Genomic DNA, 24,458 nt, shown 5'->3' on the forward strand with positions numbered 1-24,458 from the left:
ATTTAGGATCCTCTTTTATTTTCAACTATAACGTGACAGGATTTGATTAAACAGATTTGAGATTCCCTTTCAATTCTCGCATTTTAAGGTTTTATAAAAAATCTGCTAAGTCGGAACAAACCTGCAAGGGGAGAAGGCAACATGGAAGGAAGGGAGAAGAAGGAGGTTGGAAAGCAAAAATGTGCCAAGTTTTCTGCCATGAAAAATAAAAGGTGTAGTTTTTTCAAATAGAGTGAACATTGGACAAGGATTTAAGAAACAAAAGTTTATGTGAACTCAGCATTTGTGGGTGGAGTGTTCCTTTAGATTGTTTTATTGGGAGACCCACAGTAATCATGGTTCCTGTTCTGCATTGAATTTCGGATTTCAGTACTTAGGCACCTTCTCATTCCAGACATTGATGGGAGACTGGCAACCCCTTTGTGAAGGGAAACACAGCCCCAGTTTGCAAAGGGGAGTTCCGATATGACTGTTGTCTCTGTGTAATGCTTAATCCTGCCCTTCCCCCCTCCAGTGGGTATTGGTTTTAACAACGCATCTTATGGTCACCCAGTTATTAGGGATCACAGAGTCCAGGTCTCCCTGCCTGTACCCCCAGCTCTAAGGCGGGTCTGACGTGGGGATCTGACTCAGTGAGAGCCCACAATGCTCTCAGCAGCGTCAGCCCCAGCTGCCATGAGAGACGCCTCTTCCAGCCACTGTCTAACGGAGTGTTTGCCTCCTCATCTAAGACTCGAGCAGGTCCCCAGCTTCCCTTCAAGACTGCAGCTGCCTCCCCCTGTGCTCAGGGCAGAAGGACATTCATTCATGGAACAGTCACTGCCCATTTCCTAGGTGCCATGTGCCAAGGACTGAGCTGGGCTCAGGGACAGAGAGACAAGGATGACAAAGAAGGCAGATGTGTAGAGCAGTAACGGAAGTGCGATAAAGGCTGCCTTAGGGGGATGTCTGCACGCACAACATATATGAGGACACTGAAGACAGGGTATAGTTCACTAGATTACAATGGACGGAGAGGGGAGAATTCCGAGCAGGCTTGAAGGAGTGACGTACACTGAGCGGGGGCCAGGGGCTGGGATGGGGGGTGAGAAAGGCCTGTGGGGAGAGAGCCCAGGAAAACAGAGAGACGCGTGCAGTGATCCATGGCCGGAAAGCCCATGGTGTGACTGAGGAGGAAAGCATGGCCTCATCTGTCCATTTGTTAAATATAGGAGTTTGGAACTGAGCGCGAGGCAAGGCCTTGGAGCGAACCCAAGGGGGTGTTGTCACTCGAAACACCGGAAGGGACCCTCCTCACATTAGGGAGGACGCCTGGTGATTCTGCTTGAGTGAGGTGTGGGTGTATTTTCCTTCTGGAATTTTCCACCACCACATTGCCACCCGCGCTGACCGGCCTCGATGCAGGCTTTCCTTATGTTGCTCTATAATTAGAAGCCAGTGAATGGAGGTACCACAGCGGTACATACGCCAGTAGAGATCGCTTTATGCAATTGTTTATTTTCAGTTTGGCAAAGGCAAGGCCGTCAATATCGCAGTTAGTAAACTGAAGCAGCATGGAGGAGAAGTGCCCGCAAGCGGATCGGCGTTAGCAAGAGCTAAGTTGGTTAATTGAAGGAAACCCTCATCTCACTCACCCAGATTTAGAGTATGAAGAACCAACCTAATGTGTGTGTGTGTGCATGTGAGCATGTGAGTGTGTATGTGAGCATGTGTGTGAGCTTGTGTGAGCATGTGTGTGAGAGCATGTGTGTGAGCATGTGTGTGAGCATGTGTGTGAGCATGTGTGTGAGTGTGTGAGCATGTGTGTGTGAGCATGTGTGTGAGTGTGTGAGCATGTGTGTGTGAGCATGTGTGTGAGCATGTGTGTGAGCTTGTGTGAGCATGTGTGTGAGTGTGTGAGCATGTGTGTGTGAGCATGTGTGTGAGTGTGTGAGCATGTGTGTGTGAGCATGTGTGTGAGTGCGTGAGCATGTGTGTGAGCTTGTGTGAGCATGTGTGTGAGTGTGAGCATGTGTGTATGTGTGTGAGCATGTGTGTATGTGTGTGAGCATGTGTGTGTATTGAGTGTGTGTGTGAGCATGTGTGTGTGAGCATGTGTGTGAGTGCGTGAGCATGTGTGTGAGCTTGTGTGAGCATGTGTGTGAGTGTGTGAGCATGTGTGTGTGAGCATGTGTGTGAGTGCGTGAGCATGTGTGTGAGCTTGTGTGAGCATGTGTGTGAGTGTGAGCATGTGTGTGAGTGTGTGAGCATGTGTGTGAGCTTGTGTGAGCATGTGTGTGAGTGTGAGCATGTGTGGTGAGTGCGTGAGCATGTGTGTGAGCTTGTGTGAGCATGTGTGTGAGTGTGAGCATGTGTGTGAGTGCGTGAGCATGTGTGTGAGCTTGTGTGAGCATGTGTGTGAGTGTGAGCATGTGTGTGTGAGCATGTGTGTGAGTGCGTGAGCATGTGTGTGAGCTTGTGTGAGCATGTGTGTGAGTGTGAGCATGTGTGTGAGTGTGTGAGCATGTGTGTATGTGTGTGAGCATGTGTGTGAGCATGTGTGTGAGTGTGTGAGCATGTGTGTATGTGTGTGAGCATGTGTGTGAGCATGTGTGTGAGTGTGTGAGCATGTGTGTGTGTGAGCATGTGTATGTGAGTGTGTGTGAGTATATGTGTGTGTGAGCATATGTGTGTGTGTGTGAAATCATGTGTGAGTATGTGTATGTGAGCTTGGGTGTGTATGTGTATGTAAGCATGTGTGTGAGCAGTGTGTGAGCGTGTGTATATGTGAGCACACGTGTGTGTGTGTGTGTGTGTGTGTGTACGCACGCACAGTGTCAGCATCCACAGTGCCTCCTGCAATGAAGTCCTTTGCATCCTCAGGTTCTAGTTCAGGAAGTTTCTCTCTTTAGGAGCCACTGTGATTGGAGAGTGACCATTGGGCCCAGTGTGTCCATCCAATCACAGGGGGATGGGCGATGGTCTTTATAGTATAGAAAGCATCTTATCTGCAGTTTCTCTCCGTGTGACCCACAGGGACTTCTATGATGAAGTGCTGGCAAGTTACTCATTTCATACATGTTCACATGACATGGCTGATATGTGAAAATATTCCACAGAACATGCACATCCTTTACTTGCCTCTAGATAGAAGCTCTGCTGTTACATTTGAGATTCCATTTTCATTTGGGAGGGAAGTAGAAGTGGCCTGCAAAGCTTCGTTTCCAGAATTCCAGTCTGGGCTGCTCCTTTAGCTCCAGGACCTTTGGGAAATAGTAACCAGTCACCAGATAAAAGACTCACCAGGGCCACAAAACATGAAGAATGTTACAGCAGCCCTGGCCAGTGTGGCTCAGTGGATAGAGCGTCGGCCTACGGACCGAAGGGTCCTGGGTTCGATTCCGGTCAAGGGCATGTACCTCGGTTGCAGGCTCCTCCCCAGCCTGGGCCCTGGTCGGGGCTCGTGCAAGAGGCAACCAGTTGATGTTTCTCTCACATCGATATTTCTCTCTGCCTTTCCCTCTCGTCCACTCTCTTTAAAAATCAATGGGAAAATATCCCCGGGTGAGGATTCAAGGAAAAGTTACAGCAGAAGGTGTTTGTGTTTCAAGGTTACAAACTACCATCCCTCAGCCGTCACGATTTTTTGACGTGGAAAGTTGAGTCCTGAGTCCACTTGGATGGACGGGATGTACTTCACATTGTGTGAAAGGTCCTTTGGATTTTCCCCTAATTGCGGGGGGAGGGAGGGAGTGGAAAGACTGTTGTTTCTTATGCTGAACAATTTACTGCGTCTCAGCTCCCTGTGGCCCGTGGGGAAGGAATGGGGGTGCGCGCATCTGTGGATTAACTTCTGTCTCCTCCCTGCCTCGCAGACTGGAAAAAGAGACCATTCAGCAGAGCTTCAGCAGCGAGGCAAAGGCCCAAGCCCTTCAGGCCCAGCAAAGGGAGCAGGAGCTGACACAGAAGATGCAGCAAATGGAGGCCCAGCATGACAGGACCGGTAGGTGGGGGGCGAGGGGGGCAGCGCGGGGCCCGCACCCGCCAGCCAGGCCCACGCCTCACTGTGAAATGACATCAGAAACACCTGTAACCTTTGGCTGGCCGAAGGGAGCAGATGCTAACTACACCGGAGATTCCGAATTACATATTAGTTAGCGTTTAAAAGGGAGAGTGGAAGCAGTGCCCACTGTCTGTTGATTTCGGAGTGCTGCTCTCACATCTGCTGCACCATCTGGATTATGAGTTTATTTACCTGTGTGCAAGGAACGGAGAGCTGAGAGGGACCACAACAAAGTAGAAAAACAAAGGGCTTGTTTTTGGCTGGGTTCGCGGGCACACATGTTACAGAAAGAAAATAGCATCCGAACTCTGCGGGAAGCGCTCCGAGCTCCCCGTTAAAGCCTCCTGAATAGCACGGAACGGCTCCCACAGAACACGCATTACAGCGCCTCTAAGAGCCTAATGAGTCTGCTTCCGCATCCAAACTGGAGAAAAGCTTTCGCCATTAATCGGTTCTTAATTCACTGTCGCAGCTGGATGTCATTCAGCGGCTCCAAATGGATACGTTCCTTTATTTAATCTTTGCAGCTTCGAACATTTTTAGCATTTGGACGCCGCCCCCGCCTGCCCCCCAGCCCAGTTGCGGGTGATGTGTAATCCGTGGCATTCTTCAAGTTCTCCCAACTGCTGTTGAAATTCACTAATACAAGGCATTGACCACAGCTGGCAGCTTGGCTAAAAATTGCCATCTTTCATCGCGTTGGCGCTGTTCTGCAGGCCGAGTTGGCCAGCAACTCCTTACCTTTCATTTGAAAGTAAAATGCCCTTTGAAACAGGCAGTTGGGTTTGTGCAGTCGGGGCGGGCTGTGGGTCTTTGCACTTCTGAGTCGTGCGTTCGCAGACAGTGTTAGTCACAACAGGGCTGTGGCAACTCATTATGATTCCACGCCACATCCTCCAGGCTGATCGTCCCGGTAAAACAAAAGTTTCATTGATCCGCCTCTTGCAGAAAAATGTGGCTTACTTTCCAGTGCTTTGATTTATTGTGCTGTAAGTGCTTTCTGCTACAAGGGAAAAGAAATAAAGGGCCTTCGGGAGCCTCGCACTTAAAGGTGATTTTCACCTGATTTAATGCCCACTGGATTTGATGGTGTGGTCAAAATTTACCGCACATTCTAAGATGAAACGTTAGCCATTCATTAAATAATCTCTTTACTTAGGAAGAGGCAAACGTTGTATTGAGTCACGTAATTTCCTCCAGCAACTTTATTAGAGACTTTCTCCTACTAGAATTTGTCACGAAAAAAAATGAAAATTCGCCAGACTTACTAGATGTTTTCCATGAAAAGAAAAAAGGAGGAAATTAGAGGCTAAGTTATTGTTTGCCTCCACTGCTAGCAGGATCCTCGTGATCATGGAGTTGGGCCGATCCCCGAGCAAGATAAGATTATGTAACTGTAGGACCATCTTAACAACACTTCCTCTTACGTTGCACAAAGATACCACACTCTCTTCAATCTCTTTGACCAGATCTTCATTGAGGCTCATACTGTTGATGGTGAAATGAGATGACATATTTCACCTTCATAATGAGCAAGGGATATGCAAGGTTGGCAGGGTGGGTAATGAAATATGCAGGCAGACACGAAACATCAAGCATGAATGACAGCATAGAAGAGAGTTCCTCAATACCTCAGCTTTGAGTTATCTGATTGTAATAATTGTTGACACTTTATAGTAAAATTGTCCAAATAAAAATATCATATCTTGCATATTACAAGATATAAGCATATATGACTTCGCTGGGGTATTGGGTAATCTAGTAACATGTTGAAATGTTACACCACGCTGGTGTGATCAAAAATGTTTCTGATGAGTAATTATTCGAAAAATAAATGTCTCGCAAGATTCAGAGTCTCACCAGGTGAGCAGCCCTTTGACTGAGGACATGGAACGTGACCTCGTAACATATGGGACGTGGGTAGCGTCTTAGCGTGTTTACACTCTACATATGGAAGCACTGCAGAGCTACAGCCATAAACATCTTATGTTGGTGGGGGGTTATTGTTATTTCTAGAAAGCGAACAGTATTCATTGCTGACCTCCCAGAATGCATTTTTGACAAAGTTAAAGGAAGAGTGCTGTACGTTAGCCAAGAAACTGGAACAAATCTCTCAAAAGAGCAGGTAGGTGATATGATGTACTGTTTGTTTAAATTCTGTAATTTTTCTTTAAAGCACAGCATTTCCACTATTTTACAGTCGAATGTCAAAATTAGATACAGTAGTCCCCCTTGTTCATAGTTTTACTCTTTTTTTTTTTACATATATATTTTTATTGATTTCAGAGGGGAAGGAAGGGGGGGAAGAGAGAGAGAGACATCAATGATGAGAGTGAATCATGGATCGGCTGCCTCCTGCACGCCCCACACTGGGGACCGAACCCATAACCTGGGCGTGTGCCCTGACGGGGAATCAAACCTTGACCTCCTGGCTCCTAGGTCGATGCTCAACCACTGAGCCACACCGGCTGGGCAGTCACCTTCATTTTACTTAATGATGGTCTTAAAGCACCCAACTAGTGCTGCTGGCAACCGGACACGCCACAGAGAAGTCCGAAGTGCTCCCTTTAAGAGAAAGCGGGAGCACGGGATAATAAGGTATTCCGAGAGGTTGGAAGAGTGAGAGAGACCACAGTCATGTGGCTCTTACTATAGTCTATTGTTATAGTTACTCTATTTTATTATTAGTTCCTGTTCATCTCTTACTGTGCCCAGTTTATAAATTAAATTTTATCAAAGGTCTGAATGTGCACGAAGAAACAGATTTTTCAAGCATCCACTGGGGTCTTGGGCCATATCCCCATGGATAAGGGGGCACTCCTGTGTGTGGTGATATATTTCCTGGGAAAATATTTTCTCTGTATGAACATCTTCTTAGTCGTCCATAGAGACACCTGGGTGTTCTTTTCATAGTTATGAATCTGTGCTGTTATTTGACTTTTTTAATGGTTAGGATTGAAAACTAGGAAATTTCACAACACAAAGGTCAAGATGGCAACCCTTGTAACAAAGGATGCAGATGAGTCAAGCAGTTTCCAAGTTTTATGTTGTTATGTGTAACATTTCCATCCATTATCACAGTTCTCTTTAGCTATGCACACACAAAAGCCATCTTTAGGTCAAATAATAATAGTTGGAATGTGTATCTATAAAATGGAAGGTGATACTTTGAAATAAATAGACTAAAGCCATCCTTTCCTTCTCTTTCTAGAAGTATTTTATTTTAATAAGCCAGGCACTGTGCATTTGATATGTACACTACTCTTTTAGAAGCCCACTGACTGGGATCTTATTGAATTTTTTCTGCACACTTTCTAATTGGATTATCTCAATGAATGAATGGTTTTGTATTCCACATTGTATAAAGCCTGAGTTCCCATCTCAGCTCTGACAAGAAGTGTAACCTCAGAGAAGTCTATTTGACCTGTTTGAGCAGAGGTTCCCTCTGGTAAATGAGCGCTATTGGACAGCATCCTTTGAACTGAACCCTCGACGGCAACATTCACGCAATTAGCTAGATATCAAATGTCACATTACACTATAACCTAAGGAGAAAGTTACCTGGGTAGCTTCCCTTCTGTGTTTGTCTGAAACTCACTTCGATCTGCACAGACCACGCAGTATGGCCCAGCAGCTCATCTACTGACTTAGGCGTCTCATTCAGAAACGTTTCTGGGTGGATCAGAGCATGTGATCGCTCTGAGCCCTGCCTGGGGTTCCTCCATCAGCGAGCTGGCTTAGCGATAGAATCCCCATCCCCGGGTCTTTGGGGCAACCCGGAGGCTTATGACTCCAGTTCTCCTGCCCACAGGCAGGCAGGGGCTCCTATAGCCACTGAGAACTCTCTGACACGTGCTCCTTCTTATCAATACTAATTATTGATCTCAGAGAGGAAGGAAGAGGGAGAGAGAGAAACATCAGTGATGAGAGAGAATCGTTGATTGGCTGCTTCCTGCACGCCCCACACTGGGGATGGAGCCCGCAACCCGGGCATGTGCCCTGACCGGGAATTGAACCCTGACCTCCTGGTTCATAGGTGGGCGCTCAACCACTGAGCCACACCGGCCAGGCTGCAAATACGAATTAAATATCTTGTTTGGGTAGGGGAAGGCTCAGGACCCACAATGCCAGCTATTTTCAGGAAGTCTGACAAGGAAACCCACGTGATTTTGTCATGAAAGAGATTTATAAAATATCAACAGGAGCTGTTCCTAACGAGAAATGTTTGATTTGCCTCACATCGATCCAAGCACAGGTACTTGTTAGAAACAAACCAACTGGATTATATAATTTAAGAAAAGTTATATTGATCTGGGGTTTACAATACCATATTTTAAGATTGCTTTGTGATTGATTATTGATTAATTATCTTGCTTTCTGAGGAATAACTCAGGAAATTGAAGTGGATAAAAGGGAAAGGGGTGCTGTATTCTCGGTAAATATGATTTCATTCTCACAAGAGCTGGAGACAGGAATTACAGATGAGGAAACCAATCCACAGAGTGTTGAAATGGCTGGGGAGTGGGAGAGCTGGAGTCCCACCTTAGGTATTTCTGGTTCCAAAACCGAAGATCTTTCTTACAAGTGCAGTATTTTACATCTACTGCTGAAAAAATCTAGGCCAAATAGTTATGATGGGAATGTTTGGGGGAAAAGTTAATCTTTAAATCCCCAAGGAGAAGTGGGCATGCTGGGCAGGTGAGTGAGTTTACCTGTGCCCTGTTCCCGGGGCCCCCTTCGTCCTGCTGCTGGTCTGTCAGCTGACCCTGTGCTGCTCTAGCGAACTTGAACCTCAACCCCACCCCAGCTCCTCATGCTCCGATTCCTGTAGCTCTTCCACAGCTTTATCCATTGAATGTGTTTCTTTCATCTGACATACAGAGGCGCTCAATATGTATTTGTTGAATGAATGAGTGAATGAATGAATGAATGAAACAAGTGTGGTGCTCTCCCCACCCCCAATCCTGATTGACTCTGGTTCCAGCCTGTCCCTTTGTTGATGACCCAGGGAATGTGCAGTAAAAAGCTCTTGGGAATCAGAGAGAAGCAGGTTTGAATCCACTCTGCCATGTAGCTTCGTAACCGTGGGCACAAACCCCAGCTTCTCCCTGTGTAAGAACATGTCTAACACCGTGTTCGGGATTGCTGTGGGAACTGGAAATTTAGAGAGAGAGACGGGTACACACCCAGGCATAAAGCACCAAGCGCAGCGCTGGGCCAGGGGCGCACGTGGCTGCTGTGTCACCGCTGATGGTGCTGAGGGTGGGCACTTGGACCTCACTTCACCTGGCTGCTATTGGTTTTGCTGGGGTCTGAGGGCTATTTCCTGAGTGACATAAAGTCATTATTACAAGGAAAACCTTTGTAGTAAAGGCAAAGGAAGATCAGATTTGGTTTGGTAGTGATTCGGGTCTTGCCCTGGCCAATGCCTTGTTTTGTAAATCTGAAGAATTAAAGCAGCACCGCCTGTAACTTCGCAAGTTGATCCCAAGCTAAGGCCTGCAAACAGCAAACACTCAATAAATTGTTCCTTATTATTATTATTATTATTGTTTTTAAATATATTTCTATTGATTTCAGAGAGGAAGGGAGAGAGAGATAGAAATACCAATGATGAGAGAGAATCATGGATGGGCTGCCTCCTGCATGCCCCCAACTGGGGATCGAGCCCGCAACCCGGGCATGTGCCCTTGACTGGAATCGAACCTGGGACCCTCCAGTCCACAGGCCGACGCTGTATCCACTGAGCCAAACCGGCCAGGGTTTGTTCCTTACTAGTGTTAAAACTTTAAACAGCTTCTCAACTTTATAAAAGAAGTATCTTATGTGTCTCCCAAGAATATAATCCACAGGGTAAATTGTAATTTTAGAGTTTTTTGTTTGTTTACCCGTAAACTTTTCAATTCAGCCTCATTCCCCCTGACTTTATGTAAAGACTATGAGATTTTCAAAATTCATGCAAAATGTAACATCCCGTTTTGATACAGCTTTCTGCTTTGAAACCACCTATAACACTTGAAGAGCTCAGAGTGTTTCTTTTTGAATAAAAATTATAAACTTATTAAACCGTCAGGAAGCCCTCCCACACCGTAAACTTCGGGGATTAGTCATTTCCCCTGAACTCTGAGTGAGGAGATCTTGGAGTGCTGTCATTCCGGAACTCAGTCTCCAAAATGACTATTTCAACATTTAATCCAGGCTTGCTTCTGATTTCTACAGTAAAAGTTTTCCTGAAAGTAGGTGTATCTTATTTTGTATCTGTCAACAATTGAAAGCACATTTTTACTGCTCCCCCTTGTCTTAGTGGCATTTCTCTAAGAGTTTCACATTATCCAAAATCCCACACTAAACCCATGGGTTCATTCCATTTAAAATAAGCTTTCTCTTTACTCACAGATCTAGCCATTTGATTGGGGCCCGTGCAGAATGACTGGGAAAGTGACAGCTGGGGCTAGCCATGCCTGCGCACTCCACCTCTCCACCCCAGCCTCCTGGGGAGGCGTTCAGAAGCGGTCCCCATGTGCATGCGTGCGTGTGTGCATGCGTGTGTGTGTGCATGTATGTGTGTCTGGTGTGTGTGTTTCTCCCCAATAGCGGTGCGTGTTGCTTCTGTTCTCTGAAGCCCTGTGATTAGCCTTGTGCACATTCCACGCTGCAGCTGTGGTGCCCCTAGCCCAGGGCCTGTGACTGGCACGTCCCCTTTAAAAACTAAAAATGAGGGGCCCCCCCGGTGCGTTTTGTCTTGCTTGTGTTTGACCGCCAGACCAGAGAGTTCACCCGTTTTCTTCCCGTGGCCCCCAGGCAGACATTCTGGCTGATGATCCCTGAAGCTCACATGCACTCAGCTCCCCTCCCTCTTCATTCCCCAGGCTCTGACAGCTCCCTGCAGTTGCAGGGTAGTTCTTGAACGTGGGAAGTGGAGCTATTTAAATACCTTCGTGCTGCTGCGGTTTTTCTTTGTCAAAGTGTAAGAAGGGTTCCCTCTCCCCGGCACGTGGATGGATGAATGAATCAGCCGTGAAATGTTTGGGGTGCAGTGTGGCCTAACGGGCCGGGGACACCCAGAGAGGCTGGGCTGGTCCTGGGCACGTGCTGGGCTTTGGCCTCTCAACACTCCCACGCTGGAAAGAACAGGACGTGGAGCGCAGAACCGGGCGACATGGTTTTGCTTCTGTTCTTTCTTCCCATCCTTGTCGCTCTCTGGGTTGTTCGGCTGGTGGATTGATGGCTAACCCTGCCCATGGTGGATTTGTGATCTGCGTTTTGTAATTAAGAGGAACAATGGGAGTCCATTGGGCCTCGTTATATATAATGGTTGGTTTAATTTGTTTCACTTCTATCTTGTTAATTGTAAATTGATCATTAAGATTTGAATTCTAATCTGTCACCAGGGTTGTGGGTATTGAGGCTAGAGCAATGAGCCCGGTTTTAATCACTGATGATGAGAAACAAATTTTATAATTTTGGTACATATTGCAGTTCATATATTTTAACACTGTACTTTATGGTGTTATAAATATTGTTAAATGACTTTTAGTGTAGTTTTAGTGTGTGGACTATAATGTATAAATTATATTACTGTTTTGGCAACAGTAGGTATCCAACTGTGTGAGTTTAATTGAAGTAAAGAACACACACCCAGCTGAACTAGTTTTTTTCTGCATGTTTAGATGCTACAAAAATTATATTCTGTAAGAGGAGACTGGTGTCAGACTCTGCTAATCGTTACCAAAAGTCAAATGAGAATCTAGAAGAATAAAAAATTAGGGGTCATGTTTTCTCTTAAAAAGCAATTATCGCTGTAATCCTAATGACAGTAAAATATTATATTTCATGCCAGTGCAATTACACACTGTTGCTGGTATATAAAAACGCAGGGGAAAGTTCATGCTTCTGTAAAGCCAGAATTTACCTACATTTTCTATGAAAATGGGTTAGAGTCAATTATCCTTCTGTATGACACTAGAATCGTCCTGCCACAGATGTAATCTCAGACTAACCCAGAAACTTGTAAGTTTACTCTTTCAACTTTGCAAACTATTCTTTCATTCAATATACCACTGGCTCAAGGCAGATAAAAGATCGTGTCCATGTACATTTATCAAATTCTTTTTGAACATTGGAAGTTGGTAGGCAAATTATCATTACAAATAAAGAAAAAAAGCCCCCAAAATATGCAAAGCAGAAAAAAATATTGTAGCAATAAAATACCCAATAGTCATATGTACGTTACTAATGACATTTATATTTTTGTGACTCTACGAGTAAAGCATTCTCAATATAGGGCATTTAGATACAGATACAAAGATGAATTAAAGAAAACATTTTCTGGGACATTACCACCCAGCTAACTATTGTTAATTTTCGATGTGCATGGAAATGTGTATGTAGCCTACATTTATATTGTGAATGAGCTTATACTGTAAATATAGTTTTATATTCTGCTTTTTCACTTAATATTGCCTCATGAACATTTTTCTAGATCACTAAATGCTTTGGAAATATAATTTTAATTGAATCGTTTGTATGCACAAGACATTTAAGATGTTTCCAGTTTTTAACTGTTATGAATAATAGAATGATAATCTTGTACATAAATCTGAATTTTTGATGATTCCGTTAGTGGAGATGCCTAAATGGGGATGGTTTTGGTCCAAGGACGATGAACCCCCGTAAGACTATTAATGTGTGTTACTGTGTTCAAGTACTAAATAAATTCTGCTCATGGTATAGATGCACACGTATCAGTGAGAGAAGTGAGAGACTAAATAAAAAAAGTGAGAGGCAATTTTGCACAGTGGGTAGAACAACCCCTGTAGAGAGACCGTGTTTGTGCCTGAGCGTGGCTGATTGCCATCGGAGTGACTTTAGGCAAATCATTAAACTCATGTTTACCTCTCCAAGAAAAGGAAATAAACACTAACATTGTAGGATTAATCGAGACCATTAATATAAAGGATGGATTTCCCTATTTGGCATAGAGTAGGCATGCAATCAATATTTGACTATAATCTAGTTTTATTATGAATTTCTCTGAATAATAGCAAAATTGAATACGTTATAAATGTCTATTGGCCATTTGTTTCTTCTTCTGTGACTATTTTTCAAGTCACTTGTATTTTTTATTAAATTGGGATATGATGGAGAGTGGGATAGCACTTTATTAAATAACATCTCTAATCTTACTTTGTTTCATTTTGTGTGTTTCCAGTTCCTTTTTAAAAATTTCAAAAAAAACAAAGTGACTTTATTTTTTTGTTTTAAATACATGTCCATTGTAAAAATTCAAAAAATCTGGGGAAAGAAACAAAATGTAATTCCCAATCCTGACACTAAGAGTTAGAGATAATCTATATTCATATGTGGTACACATGTCAAAGTATTTTTTAATTATAAAGTGGAATTCCTGTCTTATCAGCATCATATTTTTAATATGGTTTTATTGATTTTCGAGAGACATAGAAGGGAGAGGAAGAGAGAGAGAAACATTGATCAGCTGCCTCCTATACACCCACCACTGGAGATCAAGCCTGCAACCCTGGGCACGTGCCCTGACTGGGAGGCAATCCGGCGACCTCTCGGTGCATGGGAGGACGCTCAGCCAACTGAGTCCCACCGGCCAGGGCTCAACGTCATATTTTCAGGTCAATAAATAACACCAGTAGATAGCCACATTGTCAGAATAGCATCTTGATATGCCTTTGTGTAAGTGATGTAATCAGTCTTCCGTTGACAAATTTCTGGTTTCGGTTTCCAGATGTTGCATTGCTGAGCAAGGTTGCTCCATGGAGCAATGCTACCATGAACATTATGATTTCTTGTGAAAAAGTTTTATATTTTTATATTATAAAATCTATGTTTCCATTGTGATTTTCCTTTTAAAAAGGTGACTTTTTTTCTGGAAAAGTACCTAAAATTAGATATTATTCTTCTGCATTTTTTCCTAATTTGGTTTATAGATTTTTTTTTGTCCTTTCAGAATTTTATGTTAGTGCATAGTGCATATTGTGATAGGAGGTACTAGTCTTGGAAGAAAACAAAATTAACGATTTCTTAGAAAACTGCCCCTAATTCTTATATTGTATGTGATTTTGAAAGGAGAAATGTAAGTCATTAACTCATTTGGGCTATTTCAAATATCAGTAAATTCTTATTAGGAGAAGCAAACGGAGGTTGAGTGTTTGATCTGAGCCTGAAAATGAGGTAATCCATGCCCTCATGTATAATCTAGTAAGGAAGATGAGGCCTAGAGCACAGCCTTGAGGAATAAATTATAGGCTAATGCATGCATAAAGGCGAGAGGTAGCTTCAGAAAACGTGCTGACATATTGAGAACCGCTAGGTAGTAATCAGGGCAAGTTCCCTTCGACGTGACAGGTGAACCAAGATGAAAACAAATTGAGGTCGGAGGTGAGCGAAAGGTGAGAGATGGCATCACCCCTGGGAAGCAGCCCCGTCCTCGGGAGGAATTCCTTTAGCAACGTTAAAGCTTTTCTTCACCAGCAAGAGCAGTGAAGAATCCTTTCTTTGGAGGGAAATAATTTTACCTCTAGTCTTACTTAAACTTCAAGAAAGAAGCCAGTCGTTAACTCATAATTTAATATGCAAGGGTTTTAAACTGTCTGTTCTAACCAGCAAGAGATGGTGGTTGTGGGAACCATGTTAAATTAAAAGGAGGACAAGGATACGATTTTTCTTGGACAGCCATCTTTCTGATCTTCGAATTTTGAGATTTGCGCTAGTCATCGAAGACACTGAATAGGGAATGTATTTCCTGAGGGACATCAGCCATCACCGAGTAGACATCTACAGTCCCAAATGAAATGCGTGAAGACAGAAAGGCGTGGTTCCTGATGTAGCAAAGTAGAGGAAGGTGATCTCAAGTGTCTCCTGAAGCAAGCTGCCTGCTCTCGGGATTCCAGACAACCTTGGAAGGCAGGCGTGGCACAGGGACTGAAACCAAAATGGACAGTTTCACCCGCACCCATGAAGCCAGGTGACTGTCCCCCTTCACCTGGAGAACTAGAGGCATCATCTCTGAAGAGAGTCAACCAGCAGGCTCTGGGTAAAATAGGGGCGCTGACGTTAGAATGGAGGGACTAGGAGAAAGCCTGCATTCAGAAAGGTGAGATCCCCGCCCTCTATTTCCACCCAGCTCCTCGGCCACTGACAGTCGGGTTATACACAGGAGGCAGGAATCTGGAGGCAACTTCTCTTGAGAAACAGAAAGGCCACAGCGGGAAGGAGTACAGATACTGCTATTGGGAACCTCCCACAGGAAGAGATAGCTTGCCACTCAGTTGCTCTTACACTGAAGCCCACTCGTTTGGGCAAAATAAATGTACACAAATGCAAATCTAATATATAAAAGGCCAGTGGCCCTAACGCAGGAACGACCAAACGACCGGTCACCATGAGGTGCATTGATGGGTCCCACGGCGGTGGCAGGAGGGACTCTGGGTCTTGTGCAATTTCGTGCGCTGCGCCTCTAGTGTAATCATGATATACCACTTAGACAGCAAGGATCAATATGTAAGTAGTCTTTATAACATAAATACTGATAACGATTTAACCACAAGTTAAAATGCTAATAATGACATTGACAAGGTGGAGATGGGAGTAGAGGGCATATTAAAAGAGTTTGATCTTCCTCTACCATAATGGATCAGTATAAATTCTTAATTGATGAAATATGAGGTATTGATGTAAGCAAATTAAGAAATACAAAGATAAATACCAGAAGAAATAGCTTTAAAATTTTTGAAAGTATTTGTCGCTGCTCAGCTGGGTAGGGAGTCCAGGGGCAGAGGACTGCCAGTTGTCATTATTATGCCTTTTGAAACTATATGATTTTAATCGTGTGCCATTAAATGAGCTGGGTACTTAAAAGAAACTACTCTCTATTATAGAAATTATATGTGGGGTTGCTCCATTAACAGCCTGTGCTGGCCTAAAATAGACAACTCGGTAACTATTCGGTAAATGAATGATGGCCTTTTTAAAAAGGGATTTGATCATTATCATTGTTGTCTGGTTGGAGAAGCCATCTCTGTTAGAGTAAGTTGCTACTTACTCTGTCTGCTGCTCGAGTCTCTGCCATGTAGACCCCTCTTCCAGATAGCTCACAATTTCTGATATATGTTACTTTACATAACTTTTTATTTTCACTGTTATGTTTAAATATGGAGTTTCAGACAATGTGAAGGTTATACAATCAAAACAAGCTCTAGCAGTAAGAACCTCCAACATTTCTTATTTTTGTGCTCTCACTTCTCTAGATCTGCCATAGCTCAGCTCAGTCAAGAGAAGAGGTACGCATACGGCAAGCTGAAAAAGTTACAGGAAAGAAACGATGAGTTGGAGGAGCAGTGCGTCCAGCACGGGAGACTCCATGAGATCATGAAGCAAAGGTAAGAAAGCTTTAACAGTCACCTGACGCGCCCTATAAACCTGTTTGGTTCATAAACAGACTAGGAATTGCTGTGCAATAAATAGAATCCATGATTACTCGGCTACTTAAGGGATGTGCTCCAAACCCCATACGTTTATGTATTTATGCTTTCTCTGCTTAGGCTATTCTTAAAATACACAGAGAACAGTTAAGATGAGAGCACACCTGCTCTTAACTGTTTTCTAGAGACATGGGGGTAGCTGTAATACAGAGCACCGTAGGAAAACCGTCACCTTTAAAGTGTATTTTGGTAATGTGACGTGGAGGAATTTCAAAAGTTCTCCTCCAGAAATTAGGTTCTGTAGGCTTTTTGTAAGATGAATCATGCAGCAGCCCTAAGAAGGTCAAATATCTAAGCAGAGGTGGTACTGAGAGTGTTGCTAGAGTCAGGACTGGACTCCAGACCGTCTGGTTCTCCTCAGTGGTGTTACTGTGAGCAGGTTCCTTACCCTCTCTCAGCATCGGTTTCTTCATCTGTATTGGGGCTAATAATACCCACTTTGCAGTTGAACATAAAGATCAAATGTAACGTATAGAAAGCACGTGGCTCATACTAGCCATCTACTCGACAGCATCATGACATGGACTCTTTTTCCAGATGAAGAAGTGCAAGCTCAGAGAGACTGATGAATTTGCTCAAGGCGGCCGATTAAGTGTAGGGTTCCAACTTGATCTTCATCTTTTGACTCCAAACTCCTTTCCTTTTCTGTGCAGTATTTTTATGATAAACACAGCCCCTTACTTCCTGTAGATGTATCATCTATAATTTCTGTGTAAGGATGAATTCCAGTGTTTTGCACCACACAGTAAACAAGTCTCCATGGGTGCTGGCGTCCACACTGCACACGTGACAACAGCAGTCAGCCTTCCGGGGGGTGAGGGTGGGGAGTGTTTCTGCCAGGACCAGAGAGTAAAATATTTTGGGCCTTGGGAGCCACACGTGGTCTCTGTCCACACAGTTGTCTTCGTTTTGATTTTGACTTGGTTTTTACAACCTTTATATCAACAAAAACCATTCCCAGCAAGAGGGCCAACCATTACATTTGTATTTTGCTTTCAAGTCCCCAAATGCACTCACACTATTGTCTTACCTTGAAGCAAAGCTGGAACGTAGCTGTTGGTATCTCTGCCGTTTGCAGATGGAGAAGGCAGGCTCAGAAAGATCAGGTTGCCAGCTGAGGGCCAGATAGCAAATTCATCAGTCATTCACTCGACAAATATTTATTGATTGCTATTATGTGTCATGTTCTGCACCACCTGCTGGGAACATAACAGCAAAGTAAATACCGTTCCCAGTCTAATCGGGAAACTGGAAGAGCTTCCAGCCTTACGGGGCAGATGAATGTTGATGAATAATTTTATAAATATCTAATCAATTGCAGTAAGGATCAGTTCTATGAGAGAGAAATGTACTTTGCGGTGCAAGCGCATTTTAGAAGGAGATTTGTCTTGACCAGGAAAAGTTTGAATGAGAAAATAACAGCTGAAATGAATCTGTCAGCAACAGCGTAGGGATCACTAGCCTTCGATAGCAGGATGGGCACTGTGCCCCAGCCACAGCCTCCTTGTGTGGCTCAGGAACCTACACATGCTCGTCACTTACATGTCTGTGGCTGTTTCCACACGACACTGTCAGGGTGGAGCAGTGGAGTCAGAGACTATGACCTATTGGCCCACAGTCTAAAATATCAACCATCATTGGGCTTAATGAATGGACATCACTGGTTACATTTACAAAAATATTTTTAGTAGAAGATTCAGTGCAGAAACCATATCAGAGTGGACTGAAAAGTAAGTGTGAGTAGAAAAACTGACATAGCAGATTTCAACCTCTATTTTACGAGATGTGAAAGGGAAAGTGGAAAAAGCAAGGCAGACAGACCAGCCAAGCGGTGGCGGGAGGGTGTACTGGGAGGGGCATTTGGGAGCAGATAATTTTTTGTGTTAAGTCAGAGTGGATGTGAATGTAGTAAATTCTGGTTGCCGAGGTCATTAAAGTTGTAAAGTCAGGAAAACGACATTTTTCAACAACTGGTTTGGAGCTCCTGGTGTCTACAAGAGGCCATCCAGAAAATTCATGTTAAGGATAGCAGTGGCATTATTTTCTATTTATGTTTTATTTTTATTTTTTAAACATTTTTATTGTTGATAGTATTACAGATATCTTCCATTCCCCCCTTAATCCCCTCCTCCTAGCCCCTATCACACTCCCAGGTCTTCACCATATTGCCCGTGTCCATGGGCTATGCATACAAGTATACAAGAGGCCCGGTGCACGAAATTCATGCATGGGTAGGGTCCCTAGGCCTGGCTGGCAATCAGGGCTGATCTGTGGGGTGACTGGTGGGGCGATAGGGGGGCCCCCGCTGCACCCAACTTGGCTGGCCTGGGCCTGCAGGCTGGGGCGGCTCCTGCATTGAGCCTCTGCCCCTTGGTAGTCAGTGCACGTCATAACGACCGGTTGTTCTACCAGCTTTTCAGTCAATTTGCATATTAGGCTTTTATATATATATAGATAAGTTCTTTGGTTTATCTCTTCTCATCCCCCCAACCCCACATCAAGGTATGTCAGTCTGTTCCATGCCTCCATGCTTCAGGTCTTATTTTGTTGGTCAATTCATTTTATTTATTAGATTCTACAAAGAAGTGAGATCATGTGATATTTGTCTTTCTCAGATTGGCTTATCTCACTTAGCATGATAGTCTCCAGGTCCATCCATGCTGTCCCAAAGGGAAAGAGGTCCCTCTTTTTTACAGCTGCCTAGTACTCTGTTGTATAAATGTCCTACTAGTTATATTGTAGAGTGAGCATCGGTTCGTGTATTTCCCCGTAGAATATAGATCCGTGTGAGCCCCACAGTGTATGCAGAGGCAACGAGCCCTCGAGCCAGTGAAGACCGCTGAGCGGGCTCACGTGGACTCATGTGGTCAAGTTCTCTGTCACAACCCCCAGCAGTCTGGCTGTTCTGTCACTTATACAGCGTCACATCGCTTTTTCTTTCTTCTGTTAATTATTATCTAAATTGTTCACATAAAAACTATTGACTGAAGACATGGAGCTGCTGATTGAAAGGTAACTAATAGTGAGTTTAAAATTGGTCTTCTATAAACTAACCTCAGAATGATCTTTAATAAATCGGTAGTATTTTTCTAATAGGAATTTTATTCCCCGGAAACAAATGTTAAAATAGGAAATAGATGGTTGATTTTTATCTCATTTGACATTTCAGACTGGGGAGGATTAAGACTGTTCACTATTTTCAGAAAGTACTTGAAAAGAGCAGCCTGTGCTGAAAGTCTCTCCCTCCGTTTGGGGCAAGTGCATATTATAGAGGAAAAGCAATTTCATGAATTGTTTTCCATAGGTGTAGCATGCAGACTGTTGGTGATGGGAACTTAACTGATGAAAGGGAATGTTTGGTTTGGGATAATATCTTTATGAAATAGAGTGATATTTTCTGAGCGTTTTTTCTAGAAATTAATTAATTTTGCAAATGGCTGTTACCCATGAAGTGTAGTGTGTGTGTGTGTGTGTGTGTGTGTGTGTGTGTGTACAGGGGCAGAACCACTTACCATTTTGCAGAAATGTAGAAAAGCAGCATTAAGTGGCTTTTGAGCCACTCTTTCCCATGATATGCAAAGTTTTGTTGTTAATCCCCACTTGAGGGTATTCTTTCCATTGATTTTTAGAGAGAGAGGAAGGAAGGTGTAGAGCCGTGGTTCTCAACCTCGGCTGCACCTTAGGATCACCTGGGAATCTTTTTAAAATCCCAATTTCTGGGCCTCATCCTCCGGAAATTCTGTTTCTTTGTTACTAATGTTGTGGCCCCACCCCATCACAAAGAAACAGAATTTCTGGCACCCAGAGTATGTCTTGGGCCGAGGGTTTGAGAATCAGATCTGGGGAGGCTGGCGGAGTTGGGCAGATGTGCGTCCGTCCCTCCTGCGCCACTGGCTGTCATTTAACTATGAAAACGTTGCAGCCATCTGGAGAGCAGAGCAGCTGAGGTCTGTGCTGGCTGCGCTGGGAAGTATGGAGACCAGCTTGACTTCATAGATCCTGGGTTTTTATAAAGGAGAGCGGTCAGGTCCGGCCGGCGAGGCTCAGTGGTTGAGCGTCGACCTATGAACCAGGAGGTCACAGTTCGATTCCCGGTCAGGGCACTTGCCGGGGTTGCGGGCTCGATCCCCAGTGTGGGGCGTGCAGGAGGCAGCCGGTCCATGATTATCTCTCATCATTGATGGTTCTGTCTCTCTCCCCCTCTCCCTTCATCTCTGAAATCAATAAAAATATATATTTTTAAAAATAAAATAAAGGAGGTGGGTCAGGCAGTAAGGGCGTGGCGTGCTGCTGGGTGTGACTGCAGCCCGTTCCCGGGAGGCCGTCCCGCAGTGTCACTCAGTGTGACCTCGTGCCCCTGACCCGCTGCTGCTGGCTTTTATGTCGGTCCCTCCTTCGGGGGCAATCCCTGATTTTCACAGATAACCTCAGCTGCAGCAAGAACATTTCATAAAACGCCACAAAGTCCTTGCTGTTGGTATGTGGATCTTACTGTTGTTTTTTTTTAGAGAGAAAAACCAAATTACAGCCTCACCATCACAGAATCGTCCAATGTTGAAAGTTAATGGCTGATTTCTTCTGCACGAAGAAGAGCTTGCTAACCACCTGGACCACGTTAGGGTCGATTGTGAGCCACACGGCCTCCCTGCTTCGTAGAGAGGGTGGGCTGAGCACCTCCAGCAGTTAGAGCCGTTAGAGTCTGTGCTGATTTAGTTGGCGCATCTCCAGCAGCAGAGTCCATTAAAATTCAAATTCATTTCCTAATAATGGAGACAATCAATTTACATTAAACAAGGCCTAATTACAATTTCATGTACAATTTAAATTCTATAGGAACAATCAGTGAGCAATGAAGAGGGACCCTCGTTCTGAGGCAGAGGGATGTTTTCATAGGCTGCACAAACAGATCTTTCATATTTCCAAAATAGTTCCCGCAGTCCCTGTGTGTAGGGGACCCTCTTGTGTTTCATTCTGATGTGGGGACACGTGTGTGTCTGTGGCTGCGTGTGGCTGCGTGTAACAAGGCAAGTGAGTTTTTCTCAGTGACACTGACATGGCAAGGGTTGCGGTGGAATAAGATAGATACTAGCTTGCTGTAGGACATGGACTGACTCTTATGAAAAGAACAATGAGGAAGCAGGTTGGTTGAGTTAGTGAAGTGGGCATTAAGCCGGCCTTTAACTTGTGAATTAGACCAGGGGCTAATTCATTCAAAGGGGTTTGGGGCCGGGCCAGAGTGGCTCAGTGGTTGAGCTTGGGCCTAGGAACCAGGAGGTCAGGGTTCGATTCCTGGTCAGGGCACATGCCTGGGTTGTGGGCTCGATCCCCAGTGTGGGGCCTGCAGGCGGCAGCTAATCAATGATTCTCTCTCATCATTGCTGTTTCTCTCTCTCCCTCTCCCTTCCTCTCTGAAATCAATAAAAATGTATTTTTAAATAAGGGAATGGTGTTGGGGAAGGATGCATGGGGGGATGAGGTTGCCATGGTTGCGTGCCTCTGTGCCCTGGGAAAGCTTCCCACCCCTAGCCAGTGGGCCCCCAAGGCAGGCCGACTCCAGGACCCACAGCTCTCCCGTGGAAGCTCTGGTGAGGCTGGCATTGTCCGTCAGGAAATATCACTAGGCAGGATATAGTCAGAGTAATGCCAGGACAGCAAACGAGTCCTGTCCGAACCGGAGAATATATTTGGCTTCCGCTTGCTGGGTCTGCTGCTGTACACGGTCCGGAATAGAAAGCGGGTGTTTCAATCTCTCCCTCTCACATCGCGCCTCCCCTCCTGTCTTCCTTCCGCTTCCGTGTTAGTGCACTTACTATTTTTATTATTTTTTATTTATATTCTAATTTTTCGATATTTGCCATTTGTGTGGATAACACATGAATTTTTAATGAAATATTTTCAGACTCTTGGAATAGCTGAATCAGAGAAGAAAACTGGAAGTTGATACCGACTCAAGGCAGGGTATAAACTGAATATTACGCTGCTAACTTTTCCCACTCACAAGTGGCAAATAGTTGTTTTAAAAGGTGATATGTGCTTAGACCTAAATCTCTTATCTTTGTTTAATTTCTGTGGCACAAAGAGTAATTCGGGCACCATTCTCATAATTAGAATGAAAGAAATATCAAAACAGCATGTTAGGCAGTGCCCTTCAGTAATTTTCTTTTTATCTAGAGACACGTATTTTTGTCAAGCCTTGTTGCTGCTAAAAAAATGCAGTTGTGACTAAAGTTGAGTCTGGAGCTTAATTTTTCATTTTAGCTCTGTAGCGGAACTAAAGGTTTTAAGGAAGGTGGCACCTGTGACTTTGAATAGTTCTTCTCCAGTCAGTAATTGTTTGTAGGTTTACATTTGCAAAATTAATACTGGAAAGTATTCAAACAGTTTTATATTGCTTAATATTCCCAGAACTACAGCTTTGTAATCTACTTTGGAATTGTAAAGTAATAAGAATAGTTGTGTTTTTTTTAAAATATATTTTATTGATTTTTTACAGAGAAGAAGGGAGAGAGATAGAGAGTTAGAAACATCGATGAGAGAGAAATATCGATCAGCTGCCTCCTGTACATCTCCCACTGGGGATGTGCCCGCAACCCAGGTACATGCCCTTGACCGGAATCGAACCTGGGACCTTTCAGTCCGCAGGCCGACGCTCTATCCACTGAGCCAAACCGGTTTCGGCAAGAATAGTTTTTTATTCAAGAAAGTATAAACAATTGAGCTTTAGCATCTTGGAGACTTTTTTCTCATTCTGAAATTATAAAAATATCAACTTTATGTTGGTAACTCAAATCTTATTTGAATAATTTTATATATATATATATATATTCTCTTCTTTGTGCTTAACATCTCTAAATAAATGTTTTCTCAAGAAAAGTTACTTATTCTTAACAATGAATTTATATTTTCCCAAATATTTATGATTTGTATTCCAAATAATAATTAATAATTATTTTATGGAGCCCTGTACATCTTATATGAGCTGAATTGCCTAGAGTGGTATTTTAAAGAATCAGAAGAGGCCCGAAGGTTATATAGTCCAACTCCTTCTTAGCATCTACCCCGTACCCTCTGTTCTCGCCCCCACACAGACACTTTATAATTGAGGAAACTGAGGCCCAAAGAGACGTGACTGCAAGACCGCACACAGTTCAGGCAGCGGCCAGAATCCATTTCCTGACTGTGTCTGGTGTTTCCTATGCACGTCCTCCATCATGTAGATGTTTCCAGAACAGGGAGGCGGCCCCGGACTAATGATCAGGAGGAAAGTCTTAAGTGCAGACACATAATTAGGTGTTCAGTGGAAACCGTCTTACCCCACAAGCTTGAGACCAGAAGTTGGACGGTTAATGGAAAGGTGGGGAAACCCTACCAAGGCCTGTCTGATGTATGTGTTGGGCCAAGACATTTCCTTTGTGTATGGATCCCCTGGTTTGGGGTGCACTTCGTTTTCCCCAGAAACCCCACCAGAATCGCCTCTGCTGATGCACCCACCTCTGGTTTCTCTGGACCAGCCGGGGACACAGACGCTGGGCAGCCTCCATGAGAAGTCACATTCCCTGACCCCTTCCCCGAGCCCCCGCAGCCCTGCCTGCACACCTCATTGGGCGGCCCTCTAAGACACTCAGCTTTGTTAACTCTAAACGATTCTATGCTTTTCATAGACTCAGCAGACTCTTTTTTTAACAGCCACATCTCTGAGTTCACTAAAAATTAACTATGCTGATGTAAGCAGCGAAAACAGGTTGGGAAGAAACACCAGCGACCTTGGGAAGTGGACGGGGTGGGAGCAGCTGGGCCCCGTCGGCCTGGGGAGTGGCCATCAGTGGCCATAGTACTGAGTGTGCCCTGGGCGTCATTCATCCACGTAGCAGAAAAGGAAGCGTTGGCTCATGCGGAGACCAGGG

At 44.2% G+C, this 24,458-nt stretch overlaps 1 protein-coding gene across 3 annotated transcripts in view; it reads left to right on the forward strand.

Annotated features, from left to right (window-relative positions):
* Nucleotides 1–24,458, forward strand: part of SDCCAG8 (SHH signaling and ciliogenesis regulator SDCCAG8) — a 206,577-nt gene that overhangs the window by 120,382 nt on the left and 61,737 nt on the right. For 2 of the 3 annotated variants that reach the window (XM_036355092.1, XM_036355091.1), the window contains exons 14-16: nucleotides 3,855–3,982; nucleotides 6,059–6,167; nucleotides 16,321–16,452. In XM_036355092.1, the coding sequence (XP_036210985.1) occupies nucleotides 3,855–3,982; nucleotides 6,059–6,167; nucleotides 16,321–16,452 (369 nt within the window). Of the gene's footprint in view, nucleotides 1–3,854; nucleotides 3,983–6,058; nucleotides 6,168–16,320; nucleotides 16,453–24,458 lie in introns of those variants that run through there. The other variant, XM_036355093.1, reaches the window with a different exon arrangement.

Source organism: Myotis myotis, unplaced genomic scaffold (genome assembly GCF_014108235.1).
Source record: "Myotis myotis isolate mMyoMyo1 unplaced genomic scaffold, mMyoMyo1.p scaffold_m19_p_21, whole genome shotgun sequence".
NCBI classification, from domain to species: Eukaryota; Metazoa; Chordata; class Mammalia; order Chiroptera; family Vespertilionidae; genus Myotis; species Myotis myotis.